The sequence below is a fragment of the Carassius gibelio genome, chromosome A16 (genome assembly GCF_023724105.1).
Source record: "Carassius gibelio isolate Cgi1373 ecotype wild population from Czech Republic chromosome A16, carGib1.2-hapl.c, whole genome shotgun sequence".
Taxonomy (NCBI): Eukaryota; Metazoa; Chordata; class Actinopteri; order Cypriniformes; family Cyprinidae; genus Carassius; species Carassius gibelio.
The window spans coordinates 25,857,382-25,872,628 of record NC_068386.1 but is presented as its reverse complement, the minus strand read 5'-3'; the positions used below and the strand labels follow the sequence as shown (position 1 = coordinate 25,872,628).

General features: G+C 39.2%; 2 protein-coding genes and 1 long non-coding RNA gene across 4 annotated transcripts in view; 2 read left to right on the top strand and 1 right to left on the bottom strand.

Moving 5' to 3' along the window:
* The window catches only part of LOC128030921 (A disintegrin and metalloproteinase with thrombospondin motifs 16), a 74,380-nt gene extending 63,392 nt beyond the window's left edge, over positions 1–10,988 (top strand). For both annotated transcript variants that reach the window (XM_052619009.1, XM_052619010.1), the window contains 5 exons: positions 5,646–5,850; positions 6,184–6,372; positions 7,830–8,039; positions 8,127–8,274; positions 9,869–10,988. In XM_052619009.1, the coding sequence (XP_052474969.1) occupies positions 5,646–5,850; positions 6,184–6,372; positions 7,830–8,039; positions 8,127–8,274; positions 9,869–9,984 (868 nt within the window). In that variant the 3' untranslated portion in view covers positions 9,985–10,988. The remainder of the gene's footprint in view (positions 1–5,645; positions 5,851–6,183; positions 6,373–7,829; positions 8,040–8,126; positions 8,275–9,868) is intronic.
* Positions 593–5,615, bottom strand: LOC128030925 (uncharacterized). The gene is made up of 3 exons (XR_008187997.1): positions 5,120–5,615; positions 4,564–4,749; positions 593–2,590 (listed from the first exon to the last, which is right to left on the bottom strand). It is a non-coding gene; the product is annotated as an uncharacterized LOC128030925 (long non-coding RNA).
* A 3,992-nt stretch (positions 10,989–14,980) lies between the features above and the next one.
* Positions 14,981–15,247, top strand: part of rprd2b (regulation of nuclear pre-mRNA domain containing 2b) — a 35,031-nt gene continuing 34,764 nt past the window's right edge. The window contains exon 1 of the mRNA XM_052619011.1: positions 14,981–15,221. Within this exon, the coding sequence (XP_052474971.1) occupies positions 15,020–15,221 (202 nt within the window). The 5' untranslated portion in view covers positions 14,981–15,019. The remainder of the gene's footprint in view (positions 15,222–15,247) is intronic.

The window sequence follows — 15,247 nt, the reverse complement described above, 5'->3', positions numbered from 1 at the left end:
CCTCGTTTAGTGACTGAAACAAACAGGGCATTTCCCCAGCGCCTGTGAGAACACGCTTCATCCATCATGTTTGCAGGAACTTAAAGCTGGTTTGATGGCTGACAAAAAAGGGCATTGCCCAGTAAACATTGTTGGGTTGAATTGACCCACTGATGGGTGTCTGGCAGCTCGGTCTGGGCGAGGCGGGGTGAAGGGTCACCTTGGCCAACTGGCAGGTCTTGGGTGTACCCTACATTACTCACATGTTGGCATCACGTTCAACCATTCCTGGGACAGTGACAAAGGTGACCTCACAACCCTGACCCCAGATCAGCATCAAATCTGGACAGTTGTAGACTAACACACGGTTATTGGATTTGACAATTCATGCAGGGATATCCGAGAAACAGAGACTGTGACGCTGATCGCTAGAGACACACGAGAGGCCTTTCTGCACTTTTTTTAAGTTTGTTGTTTGTTTGTTGTTGTTGCTTCTATGGTTTTTCATGATGTTTGACGTTCAGATACGAGTTTTTGTGATTTAAGATGTCAGAACTGTTATTATTTATCCTCCATGACTGTGCAACAACCTCTTTTGACAGAATAATCTGAGCTGAGACAATGCAAACGAGAAATATCCGACTCTGTCTCGACATGCACAGTAATATGGCTAATGCACTGATTTATGATGTAGGATATTGAATATGCAGTGAGCTCATAGCTATTCAGGAGACGCTGGAGAAACGCTTTCATGATGAAGGTTCATGCTTAACCTGCTGCTGAACAAGCGTGTCCTGCAGGATTACTGTGAGGGTTCGGGTCTGCTGGGACTGAGGAACCAGACAGGACTGGCTTTATGGCGAGGGAAGAGTGACACGTTAAAGCTCAAAGGAAACGGAGTAATGCAGGACACATCACAGCATGACAGACGCGTGTGAACCTGGGCATTGAGCTCACAAATAGATCCTAGAATAGGGGTTTTTCAACCAGCGGTCAAAGATTCTCAAACTAAATATCCTCTCAGCTTTTTTAATTACTTTTTTAAGAATGTTTGCAATGTATGCAACCTTTTTATGAACATTGTTAATGTAAAAATACTAGGTTACACTCAAAAAAAAAATGTTTGTCTAAAAATAAATAAATTTAAATAATGCAATAGTTTTCACTGATCATTTTGAGTTAATGCAACTTCTAATGGAATTATGGTCAAACAACAAACTACACTGACTAAACAATAATAAAATATGACTTCATTTAAACTTTTATTCTGCTTATCAAAGTTCTGTGCAAAGCATGCTGGGAACTAATTAAATCAATAGATTGTTTAACTGCAACCATGTATATTCTGTACTTATGTTGTGGTAAATTTCCTGAATTTAAGTTCAATTAAATTAAAAGTTGTAATAATAGCTATAATTTTGTTTTTGTTTATAATTTATTAACAGTCTGATAATTTTCAGTTTGGGTCTGGCTTTCAGTGATGTTGTAATGATGAACGGCTATAATTATTAATCTTATACCCAAAAATTAAAGAGTTATTAGTATCAATAGTGAATAATAATGGCCATCATGAAAAGCCATTAAACAAATATTAAAATCAAATATTAAAAATACTGTCATTGTATTGTTTATAGATAATTTGGAAAGTCAGTGTGAAAATATATATATATATATATATGACAGCAAATTTTTCATTTTAGATGTGCTCAATAATAATTAATTAGATAGCAATACGCAATTAAATTTGTATTTATTTATTCATTTAATTGAATTAAATTTTAGTAGCATAAAAAATATATAAAACATGGACCGACTTGCTGTTTTAATGCAGTCAACATTAAATGGACAAAATTATTTAAAACTGTAAAATAACGCTTTACTGGGTTTACTGGGTTGTAAAGACCTCTGAGTTGGGATCATTTTAATACAGTCATGTGTTGTGTTTAGACTAGCCACTTGTCTTTCTAGGTTGACTTTATTTTAGATAATAGTTGACACAACATGTTTAGTAGCTCACTTCTTTAACTGAAGTTAATAAGGTGTGTGTCATACACACACATTACAGATCCATATGCACTGGTCTCCGAGGCTGGAGAACGGATCTCCGTAACGCATTGGTGATGACGGACGCGCCGCTCTACTGTCAGCGAAAGTATCAAACAACATATCAGCAGGTGTTGATGGCTTTAGACTCTGGGCCCATCCCAAAGACTCGCCTGTCATTACCGTTACATCAGCTTCTCGTGAAATCACTGACAAAGAGAGATGATAAGCACAAGATCCAGCTGGCAAACACCCTAGAAACTGCAGTAGTTATTCTCTAAAGGCCACTCTAAAGACCATAGCAACTGCACAGCAACACCCTGGCAACCACCCACAATGCATCATGGCAGGGATTTCAGCAGAAACCATTTCTTCAGATGTGGTTGAGAGAGCAGTGTTGGGTGTTTGTAAGATAGACACTCGTGTCTGATAAAAGCGGCTGCTCTGGCACACAGACGATCTTCTAGTTGGAGATCTTGTGTCCTCTTATGTCAGTCTTCCCAGAAAATGCTGACTTGGTTCTGTAAAGTGATCCGTCCAAGTATTGAGTCTCCATAGGCTTCCTGACCTGAGAGAGAGAGAGAGAGAGACATAGAGAGAGAGAGAGAGAGAGAGTGAGAGAGAGCGTCCAGCATGAATGTGAAACTAAAAAAAAAAAAAAATTAATAAACAAATATGTACTACAAGGATATTATACATATTATACAAATACTGAATATTATTTGCAATTAAATGAAAATGTATTGTAGTTTAAATTTATATTAAATGCATTTGGCTAAATTGTAAAAGTGTTTGGGGGGGGGGGTTGACACAAGCAAGACTTAAGTACAGCTTTATATGTAATTTGATAATGACTTATATTGCCTTTGAAATATGGTTAAGTGTTACTGCTGAGTGAACTGATAAGCATTTATGGTAAACTAAAATATACTTTAATGACATTTTCTTTGCAGCTTGTATTTAAATGTGTTAATGTGTTACATTTGTAAAGATGTTGCAATTTAATGCATTTAAAGTACAGTAAATTCATTTTAAATGTAATATCGAATATCACACTACGGTTTAAATATTAAAACTTAATGATTTAAAATGTACTTTAAAGTAAAACTTTGACATTATTACAAAGAGCACTTTTTAAAAAAAAATTTACTTGTTAAGAACAGATGCCTTTTGTTTCATTCATTTTTGTATTATCTGCAAGAACATATCAGCATATATATGCTTTTAAGGTTTAAAGTACTACAAGTGCACGTTTACTACAACTAAGCACACTTGTTCTTCTTCAGGGGCTCTTTGTGGCAACACTGAAACGGCAGCATGTACTTGAGTGCATTTTGGAAGGCAGCTGTGTGTGAAATCAAGCTTGCGCAGCTAAAAACATTTGCGTTCACACTCAGAGATTATGATCTGGGGTTGGGAATTTTCACTCTGTGTCTCCCCGCTATAACAGCAGCCAAACATTTGCTGGTGTCTATTCCAGTGTCCTGATGAATGCATGATGGTGTCACGACTATAACAGGTGCTTCAGACAAGAGCTCCGCCAGTGAGCAGTACTGTTAAAATACTGTTTGAGTATACTGTCTCTCTCTCACACACACACACACACACACACGCTGAGTCTTTCTGCTTCATTAGCTGGCCTCTGTAAACACCATTTATTGCATCATGTTTATCTGATGTCCTGTGTGCTTGGCTTCAGACTCTGGGTTCATGAGAGGCCAAGGTTACAAACCCTCCAAACTCAGCACACACATACTCACACACACTGCATTAGATTCAAAAGATTAAACCACCTGCAAATGTGTCTGAATCAGGTGTTTTGCTGATTTTAGTGGCTCTGCTCAAGTTTACACAGGTGTGGAGAATCACATTAATTTTCCACTAACCTCAAACAAACACAATACTTTCTTTGTTGACAGACCTCATTCGAAACATTGACTAAATACTTGAGAAAGTAAACTTAACACACTGGGGAAGAAAAGAAAAAAAAACACAGTGTAGAGTGTTTTTTGTCTTTCTTCCCAATAAATGACCCTTCCCTTACAAAAGCAGAAGTTTATCGAAGTTTGCCATTAGTATACTTTAAAAATTAAACAGAAAAGTCTATGTTTGTCCTGTAATTGTACTTAAGAAATGTGCAAAAATATAAAATGTATACTTTAAGTACTGTATAAATATAGGTGCAGTATTAAAACTAGTGGTAACACTTTAGATTGTGCAGAGTTTCACTTAAAAGTATACTTTTATCAACTAAAAAGTGCAACAATTTAGTCCCAAGAAGTATTGAAATGACACTTACATTGTAGTACAATGATTTTAGTATATCACTACATGAAGTGTACTAGGAAATAACTTTACTTAAGTTTACATAATAAAATAAACTTGAAGTGTGCTTCTTTTTTTGTTCTGGATTATTTTGAAATGTAGTTTTTCAATGAATGACTTAATCCACATCTACTCATATGCTGACACTGTTATTACGTGCTGTAAGTAGTTAGTTGTGTGTCATCTCTTTAACACAGACAGCATGTGCAGACACACTTATCGTGTATTTTAGGGTGCTCCATTATTTGATCTTCAATCCTCAGTGCCAGAAAAGAGCGTGGAGAAGCCATTACATCATGGAAATAGGTGTAGGTTCCCATTTAAAGCCTGACATCACTGCGGTCGGATAATATCAGACGTGTGTGATCAGATTCCTCCATGCACAGCATCTATTCTTCTGTGCTGTATTGAAATAAAGTTGTTCGTTTGTAATGTTTGAATGTAACACTAGCATAAAACTGGTAGATATATAGTGTACCATAATAGAATATAATGCCCATCTTCAGTCACATTTATGTGACAAATAACTAAAGTCTGATTGGCCAGACAAGTGCCAGCTGCATCATATGCATTACAGCTCGAATCACAGAGACTAAAAGCTGAACCCTTGTGAAATCATAGCTGTGTGAATGTTTAATCCAGTTCATAATTAACAAGCTCACATAAACATGTTTATGGCAACAGAGACACAAGACCACATATTCCCTCTGATATATTATAAAGTGCCTTTAATTACTACAAACATCCAGCCAATGCATTGCCAAATTATTACCTTTTAAAGCAGATCAAATGTCTGATTGCACCATACTGATATGGGATGTGTTTTAAAGAGAATGCTGTTTTTAAGATGAAGGCAGATCCAGTCCCGACAGCGATGGATGGCATTGGTCAGAGCTGTGAGAAATAACCTGTAGGATGTTTGAATGTGCTGAGGGGGATTTCAGGTTGTTTGGGGACGGTAGGGTGAAGTGATATTTTGACTGGTGGGCTGCACCTGATGATCAGTGTGTCTCAGTGTTAACCCTCCCCTGACCAGAGCTGAGACTTGTTAAAATGCTTGTCTTGATGTTTAAATATAGCAATTGATGCAGTTTACTGTATAACGAGCATGATGTAATATGTAGTACAATAGTTTTTCATTGCCTTTGCAAAAAGAAATGCTATGGGAAAATCTTTGGTTTCACTCTGGCCATGTGATAAATGTTAGTGATTCTTTAAACACAAATAACTCCCTTCGGATGTAAGGCACTTATGTGTGTGTGTGTGTCTGTGTGTGTGTGTGTTTCTGTACACCACAGCTGGCGTGTGGAGGGCTGGGGAGCGTGCAGCCGCAGCTGTGGATCCGGAGAGCAGATCAGACAGGTGCGCTGTGTCCAGAAAACAGGCCCGGATCAGGTGGACACTGTGACCGATGAGCGCTGTGCACAACCACCGCCGCCTCGCAGACAGAACTGCAACACACACACCTGTCCACCCGTCTGGAGCGCTGGACACTGGTCGCAGGTTAGAGCTCAATCAGACAACTCTGTGGCAATCAATCAACAGTGCATCATATACAGTCTACATACAGTACTAGTACATACAGTACAGTAGGCTATGTAAAGTGCTGCGTAATGGAGTATAGAAGAAATATTGCTAAATATATCTATGGTGGTTATGACCCTTCCTCATAAGGGTCAACATGTTCACAAAATAATCTAATTGTGGCTGACTGTGAATAGTGCATCTGTAACTGAACACTTTTGTGCGATGCTGCATTGAGTGCACCTTTAATTCTACAGTTAAAACTTCACTGAGTAACACTGTCTTACAATACTATTGAATGTTTCCCACCAGTGTTCTCGCAAATGTGGGAAGGGGGTGATGAAGAGAGCGGTGGCGTGTGTGAGCAGTGGCTCTTACTCCCGCGTGCTGCCGGATGCCTCCTGTGCCGCTCTGCCCAAACCCAGCGGCCAAGAGACCTGCGTGATCAAACGCTGCCACAAACAGCGCAAGGCCCAGTGGTTCGTCTCCACCTGGCAACCGGTAAAACCTCCGCAGAATACTAGCATAGCATTGGTGTGGTGTGGTGTGAAAGCAAATATTTGGAGTTGTGACCCCATACTGCCACAAAGGGATTGTCCTTTTAATTATACTGTAGCACTTCGAGTCACTTTAAAAAATATATATATTCTGCTTAAGGACAGATTTCTACTATTGCAGGCCTTTCATATTTTACATTTACAATTACAGTATGTGCTACATTTTTAAACAATTGGTGCTTTGTTGTTCCTTCGTAACATACAATACAATACAAAACAAATGTAATTTATGTAGCATAATTTAAAACCACTACAATTGACCAAAGTGCTTTCCAGCATCATTACATACAGTCACAAAAACAAAAACGAAAAATAAAAAATGAAATCCTAATGAGTATGATAAAGTGTAAAATCAACACTAAAAAGATACGATTTCAATCTAGACTTAAAAGCATCCACAGATGGTGAAGATTTAATGTGCATCAGAAGGACTTTCTCATAGGACCTAATTATTCTTGTATTTTCATCAGGAATTAAAAGGTCAACAATATATTTTGGGGCAATGCAGCGCTTTAAAAACCATCAACAGAACCTTAAACTCAATTCTAAATTTTACAGACAACCAGTGTGAAGAAAACAGAACAGGGTTTCTCTCCCTTTTCTTTGTGTAAGTCAAAAGTCTGTGAAATACCTATATATAAAGAATTACAGTTATTGATGCATGATGATACAAAAGCATGAATAACAATCACCAGTTCCTTAGAAGTGAGAACTGATTACTGATTAGAAATAATTCTGAGTTGATAAAATGCAGCCTTCACAACACTAGTAACCTGTTTATCTAAAACTAAAGCCGAATCCATTATAACATCCAAATTCTTGACATGATCTGAAACACAACATCATAGAGGCCAACCTACTTATAATTTCATTGGAAGCAGAAAAGGGTCCAAAGACAACACACTTAGTCACATTAGTATTAAGATGAAGAAAATTGCTTGCCAACCAGACTCTAATACTAAATACTAAATGAGTCCATCAAAGGATTGAGAGCCATTTGGATCTATTGGAATATATAACTGGGTGTCATCTGCATATAGATGATACATAATATATTATACTTGGGAAACATTGAGCCCAGGGGGCCAATATATAGTGAAAATAAAATAGGTCCAAGTATTGAACCCTGTGGCACACCACTATGAAATTTAGCTAATGTAGAACACAAATCTCCAAGGCAAACCGAGAATTATCTATCTTTTACTTGTGATTTAAACCAATGTAAGGCAGAACAGTAGGGCTACAATAAAATACCATGATCAACAGTATCAAATGTAGCTGTGAGATCGAGTAAAATAAGAATAACTAAATGTCCAGAATCATTTTGCATTCTTGTAAATCGAACCCCTGATCTTGAACACATTTGATATTGGTTGTGATATTCTCTCTTTTTCTCTGCAGTGTTCAGTGTCGTGTGGAAAGGGGCTTCAGCTGCGTGTCGTGAAGTGTGCAGAGAAGGACACCGCAGGAAAATATAGAGAACTGTCTCCCAAAAAGTGTCAGCATGTGCCCAAACCCTCCATGGAGCTCCAGAGAACCTGTGTGCTGTCAGACTGTCCCATGTCCTCTCCGCACAGCAGACCGGACTGGTACTCATCACCGTGGTCTCAGGCAGGTCTCCCTCGTCCCACACCCATCTGACATCATGAGCTCAGCAGAAAGACAGGAGCTTGATGTTGTGTTTTGTCTTGTCTGCAGTGTACGGTGTCGTGCGGAGGGGGCGTTCAGGTGCGCTCCGTCCAGTGTCTCGTTCATGGACGTCCCTCCTCTGGCTGTGTCCTACAGATGAAGCCTATGATGTCCCAGGCCTGTAACACTGCATTCTGCCCTCAGCCAGAGAAGAAAGGTCTGTTGCAAGCTGGGATGTTATTCTATCACATAATACTTGTTATGTAACAAATATGCATTTGAGAAGTGTTTTTTTTTTAGTATTGAGATTCAATTATAGATTTGTTGTTGTTGTTTTTGTTTATATTTTTAATTAGTTTTCTAATTTTACAATTTTAGTTGAAGTTTCACTATTTTTTTATAATAAAGTCATTTTTAAATGTCTGTGCAGTTTTTAATGTTTTAATTTCATTGTTTAGTTTTAGATATTTTAGTATCTAAAATTAAACAAATGAAATTAGTGCTGTCAGTAAATTATAATAATCAGTAAGCAGATGTAGGATGCATCCAAGATGTAGGTGAATTTGTTTATTCAGTAGAACACAAAGTGAGATTTTTAACTGAAACGGTTGTAGTCTGTCAGTCTTATAATGTAAGTGTATTTTATTTTTGGGTGAACAATCCCTTTAAATATTGTTTCATTTGCTGAACTCTCATTAGAGATAGAGAGAAAGAAAGAAAGAAAGAAAGAAAGAAAGAAAGAAAGAAAGAAAGAAAGAAAGAAAGAAAGATAAATAACATCTTTACTACTGAAGAGAGAAAGAGAGAGAGAGAGAGAGAAAGAGAGAGAAAGGCAATTGACATTTTTACTATTGATAGCATGTTTTGGTGTTTTAACTAACTAGATATTAAAAAAGTGTTTTGCTAATTGAAATAAAGTTTTAAAAAATATATTATAAATATTAGATTTAAAAAAAATCTTAATCAAAAATTTGAAATATGGCCTTGGCAACTAAGCTAAAAAAATAAGTTACATTTGCTAAAACTGTAATGAAAATAAAATATATATAATAATAAAAATAACAAAAGCACACATAGTCAATTACTAAACTTTAAAAAGTTGAAAACTGAAAATATGCAAATAAAAACTATTAATAAATATTATAATAGCATATAATAATACGAAAAAGCATATAATCCTAAAACAAGATTTCTGCCTAATATCAATTTTTTTTTGTTTGTGATTAACAAATTGGTTTAAATGAAATGGTTAAAACGTACACAGAACATGCTGGTTAATACTTTTGTTTAGGGACCAAATCTCACTGTTAGCTAGTTGCTTATAAGCATGCATATTACTAGCATATTGGCTGTTTATTAGTACTTATGAAGCACATATTAATGCCTTATTCTGCATGACCATATTGTAGATGCCTTAATCCTTAAACTCAATAACTTAACCTAACAACTAACTTACTAACTTTTAAAAAGCAGCAAATTGGGAGTTTACTGAGGCAAAAGTTGTAGTTTGGCTAATTTTATTTTAAGGGGTTCTTGTTACGTTACATGTACTAACTGTTATAATTGCAATTAATTATGCATAATTACATGCAAGTAACCCTAAACCAAACCCTCATTCTAACCCTAACCGTATAGTAAGTACATGTGGCTAATTATTTAAATCAGTAATCAAAAGTATAATTACACTGTAACAAAGACACCTTAAAATAAAGTGTAACCATGGTTTGTTATTAGTGAGAATTGCTCCCCAAACTAAAGTGTGACTCTCGTGTATCCCAAGCTACTGCGTAACACCGTGTTTCTCTGTGCAGATGAGGTCTGTAAGGATCATTTCAGCTGGTGTTATCTGGTGCCGCAGCATGGCGTTTGCAACCACAAGTTCTACGGGAAGCAATGCTGCAAGTCCTGCTCTCACACGAACCCGTGAGAACTTCTGCTCTAGATGTTTGACCGTGACCTTCTGAGCCCTGGATGGAGCGGAGCAATGCCCTCTCTAGTGCTGCGCTCAACACATACTGAACACAAAGACTTTATTAAAGACTCCGAGTGGCTTGTTTATCTGGAGAATGACACAGCCAAGAACAGCGAGACTGTCAGTGTGCCGCTCTCTGCAGGAAATGACATCATCAATAAAGCCCTCTGGAGGCGATAGCGTGTCAGTGAGGGTGTGAGGACTCCTTTCATTATGTGTCATGGAGCTTCAAATGCATGAACATGTGTTATGTTTTTCCATGAACATGCCTCATTATTTCACACATAAATGGACTAAATGCGTCTCATAGTGGCAGCAGGAGAATATGGAGTCATGTAGTAGAGCTACATTCATTTTTTGGTGCTATATGTTAATATTAATGGCAGCCAAGCAGCTGTTGCATAACAGGGGTTTTAAATTAACATCACAATAAATCAGCGCTTTTGTATGATTGATATTAATTCTTTTATTTATTAACAATACTGCAGTATACCAGAATGCTCTTCTGCTGTAACATTGTGTTATACGGCTTTTATGTTCCTGTTTAACTTTTGGGTGTAGTTGCACGATTGGTTATTTTTGTATGTGTTATCGTGCCTTCACTGTACTGTTACATATTTGGGTGTCATTATTTTCGAGGAAAACAAAATGCCAATTAAACTAGTTTAATGAACAGTAAGAAGTGTCATGTTTAACAAAGTCAGCTTTCTTTCGCGGGATGATTTTAGCAACCGCTCGACTGCCAAGAACTGTTGATCTGTCTCTGGTCTGATGGAGAGAGACTGCATCGCACAAGTGACTAACATCTTTTACAGTATTTGCATTTGTTGTACAGCAGAAGTAGATGAATGTAATCGCTCGTCCACAGCGAGTGTTATTCTGAAGAGTGGACGCAGGATTTGTTATAAATGGCAGTTCTTATTAAACGTGATGCGTGTCACATTGCTATCACATTACAAGCTGTGTTGTCTTTCTCTCTTGGCCTTGGGAATGAAGATATGAAGATTGCTGGTGATCCGGCTTCGCTAACGCTGAGTCAGAGCTTTTTCTTGTTCTTCATGTGCTATTGTTTCCAGATGGAGTCAGACGAGGCCGCTGGAGCACGATCAGGAATTAATATGACTTGTGAGCTTTTCACCGGCTTCTAACGTACAGCTCTGTGAAGACTTTAACAGAAAACACATACATCACTTCATGTTATTAATGTCTGAAGACATTCGGTAAGACTTAAACCATGTTTTGCTAGAGTCTTTTGAAAGTTTAGATGAATGTTATGAATATCATTGAAGCAATTCTGTATGTGGAGCTGGTGAGGAACAACTGCTGCTCTCGTAATCACACGATGCTCTTCATTGTTGCAGTGATGCTTTACTGTTCATGATCAGCATCGATGTCTGCAGTAATGGGGGAAAGTCTTTGCAAAAAAAAAAAAAAAAAAATTAAATCTCTTTGTTTAAACCTAGAAGAAAACTGATTATTTAAAGGAACAGTTCATCCAAAACTGAAAATGTGCTGAAAATGTACTCGGTTTGTAGATTTGTAGTTTGTTTCTTCATCAGGTTTGTAGCATTGCCTCAGTGTCTCATCAATGGATGCTCTGTTGTGAATGGGTGCCATCAGAATGAGTCCAAACAGCTGATAAAAACATCACAATAATCCACAGCACTCCAGTCTTTCAGTTAATGTCGTATCTTTAAACCATTGCTTCTGGCTAAGTGATGCAACATGAGTCCATAATCCAGTTTTTATCAGAGGTTTGGACTCTCATGGTGGGACCCATCCACTTCAGAGGATGCAATTAGAATAATAAGACATCTCAGGGCTATTACCAATCAAATGAAGTATAAACAAAATCCATCTTTGCACTGCAGAAGTGGCAGAGATGCAGCATTTGAAGTAGTATGAGTATATTCACACACTGTTGCATGCAGCTCGCAGGTGGCTCACCGGACTCCGTCAGAAACGTCGCCTGTGTTGACTGGAGACACAACAGTGGTACTGTGACTCAGTTTGGTATTGTTTTCATATTAGAACAGCTTGTGTTTCACGAGTTCACCCTTACATCTAATCTGAAGGCAAATAGTAGGCATATTTTGGCGTGCTGTCCTGGGGGAGGGGTCCGGGCCCGGAGCATAGCCCGAACCCAAATAACTCCCCCTATCCCAATTTGGGATAAATAGATTAGAAGTGAGGAGTTGGGGTGGAGGAGGGTTGCCGAAAAACTGTCGTGGGACAGGAGGTAGGAAGACTGGATATATATACGCGTGCGTGCTATGAGATGATTAGCTAAACGAGATGCACCTGTACCAAATTGGATGATTATCTGATCGTGCTTCTCCCGAACTTTGTTAATAAAACCACATATATTGACAATATTGTGTCTAAAATGTTTGTCCCTTCATAGTGACTTTAACATAGCTTAGTTAATTAATGTATTCGGATTAGGTATATTATATAAAGTATTAAATAGTGATTATCTGAACAGTAGACAGACAAAGGAGTCCGGCTTAAGGCTGCGCTTGGGATTGAGGCGGACGTGGTATTTCAAAACAGGACCCTAAATTGTGTATATTAATATGCAGTTTCTGAGATAGACAGTATGAACAGATGAGCTCAGAGAACTGGAAATCAGATCCAGAACTAGAAATGAAGGAGCTTATCAACAACACAACAGTGCTGGACACGAGGACAGATCAGGCTGATTTACGGCTGGTCAGCTGTGATGTGCTCATTTGGTTCTGCATGTGTTCCTGGTCATCGTGAAGATGATCTCACCACAACCTTTCTGAATCCATCATCAGATACGGAGGAGGTCTGGTAATAGTTCAATCCAGTGTGTAGTGGATGTGTCTCCACTGAGCTTTATGTTAATGTGGAACTAAACAACAACATATGGATCTGGAAGAGCCTTCCTGTCAGACAAACATGAGCACACTTAACCATTAACTAGTATCTGATATCTGCAGAGAAACGTTTGGGGATCAATAGCCTTTTGTTTTTCTTGGAACAACATTTCTATCATTAGATTGTAAGGTTAAGGTTGAGGTTGAAGCTTGAATAAAGTTCTTATCAACCTGCCTTTTCTGTCTGATTTGAGGGTTAGAGAGTGGTTAGGGTCAGGGTTAATGCACCCTGACCTCTCTTCACACCCTCTCAGACTCCCACCATCCAGATTGTCCTTTTTAGTGATCTTCTCTACTCTGGTTGATGCTGCTGGTACTGTAGAAACGCTTTTTACCTTCAACAACAATATTAATCAGACACTAACAACAAACAGAGAAAAGCACTACTGTTGATTTGTTTCTTTGCTTCAGGTTGTTTACATGAACATTTTCAATAAAGGCTTGTGTCCAATAGCTTTTTCAAAGACCCCTGGAACATCATAGTTTTTGGGTGTTCACTGGTCCACATCCATTGGTGATTTTTATTGGCTCGATCTTGCCACAGTACAACAAAGACGCATGTAAACAAGCCATTCCAGAATGCAAATTGTGTAAATCAAAGGACTTTCAAAATAATTCATAGTGTGTTTAAAACAGCCTGTATTTGTGTATTCATTCACATTCAGTGTGCAGGCCAACTGTGATAGTTTTGTGCACTACTTTGTTTCACTGACGTCAGGACAACACCAGACGCCTGCTGCCCTCGTGTGACTGTGAGAAGAAACGCTGGACTCAAGTCAGTCTTTTGTTTTGTTTTTTATAATGCGTTTAATCAGCTGAACAATCAGTATGCCTTTAAACAAAAGTATTGTACACTGTACTTCAGTCCTTCCCAGCCTAAGGTTTACTCCATGCCATGAATTCTGAATGTGTTGCCAAACAGCAGAAATCATCCTTTGCATAGACACTTTAAAGGTTTGATTTGACCAATCAACAAGATGGCAGCCAATTTTTGGGTTTGGAATTATTTACTAAGGTCCTGTCCCAGTATCCACACTTGTGGTTTTGGCCACTTAAAAGCGTGCACATGACAGGAAGTAAGTGCACAGCACTGTCCCAGGTCTGAAAAAACATCAAAGCTCAGTGCCCTTAAATGTACTTTATTTAGACATCATTTATATTTTGTGTAAAATTTGAAGTGTTGCACATTTTATTGGTGCTGAGGCGATGTGCATTTTTGCAAATGTTTTTTATCACTTATTTAGAAGTACAAATGAATTTGTGTCATTCATAGGGACTTCTGAACAGAAATTTAGAAGTTTATTTTAAAGTGCAAAGTATTTACAAAATGTAAATAAATAAAAATGTATAAAACTTTGGCCTGATCTCGAAGACAAGGCTTAGATTAAGTCATTTTTCAACTAGGACATTTAATTAGCTTTTATAAATGTGCCTTAGAAGACAAAAAAAAAAAAAAAGAAAAGAAAAAACATTACTAATGTGCATCTTGAGAGGTGCAGCGGCGCCCTCTGCTGGCGGTGTGAAGCGGTGCAGATGCGCCCTCTGCTGGCGGTGTGAAGCGGTGCAGAGGCGCCCTCTGCTGGCGGTGTGAAGCGGTGCAGAGGCGCCCCCTGCTGGCGGTGTGAAGCGGTGCAGAGGAGCCCCCTGCTGGCGGTGTGAAGCGGTGCAGATGCGCCCTCTGCTGGCGGTGTGAAGCGGTGCAGATGCGCCCCCTGCTGGCGGTGTGAAGCGGTGCAGCGGCGCCCTCTGCTGGCGGTGTGAAGCGGTGCAGAGTCGCCCCCTGCTGGCGGTGTGAAGCTGAAGCGGTGCAGATGCGCCCCCTGCTGGCGGTGTGAAGCGGTGCAGATGCGCCCTCTGCTGGCGGTGTGAAGCGGTGCAGATGCGCCCCCTGCTGGCGGTGTGAAGCGGTGCAGCGGCGCCCTCTGCTGGCGGTGTGAAGCGGTGCAGAGTCGCCCCCTGCTGGCGGTGTGAAGCTGAAGCGGTGCAGATGCGCCCCCTGCTGGCGGTGTGAAGCGGTGCAGCGGCGCCCTCTGCTGGTGCAGCGCGGTTAAAATCCTCCAGCTCGACGCTGCGGGAGTGAAGGAAAGATGGCGGCCGGACCCGGAGCGGCCAGCAGTGGTCAGAGCGGTGGCCGCGGCTCGTCGACCGCTTTGGAGTCATCACTAGACCGCAGATTCCAAGGAGTCACCAATACGATGGAGTCCATCCAGGGATTATCCTCGTGGTGCATCGAGAACAAGAAACATCACAGCCTCGTCGTGCGCTGCTGGATGAAGTGGCTGAAGAAATGTGAGTTGCTAACGTTGCTAATGAAC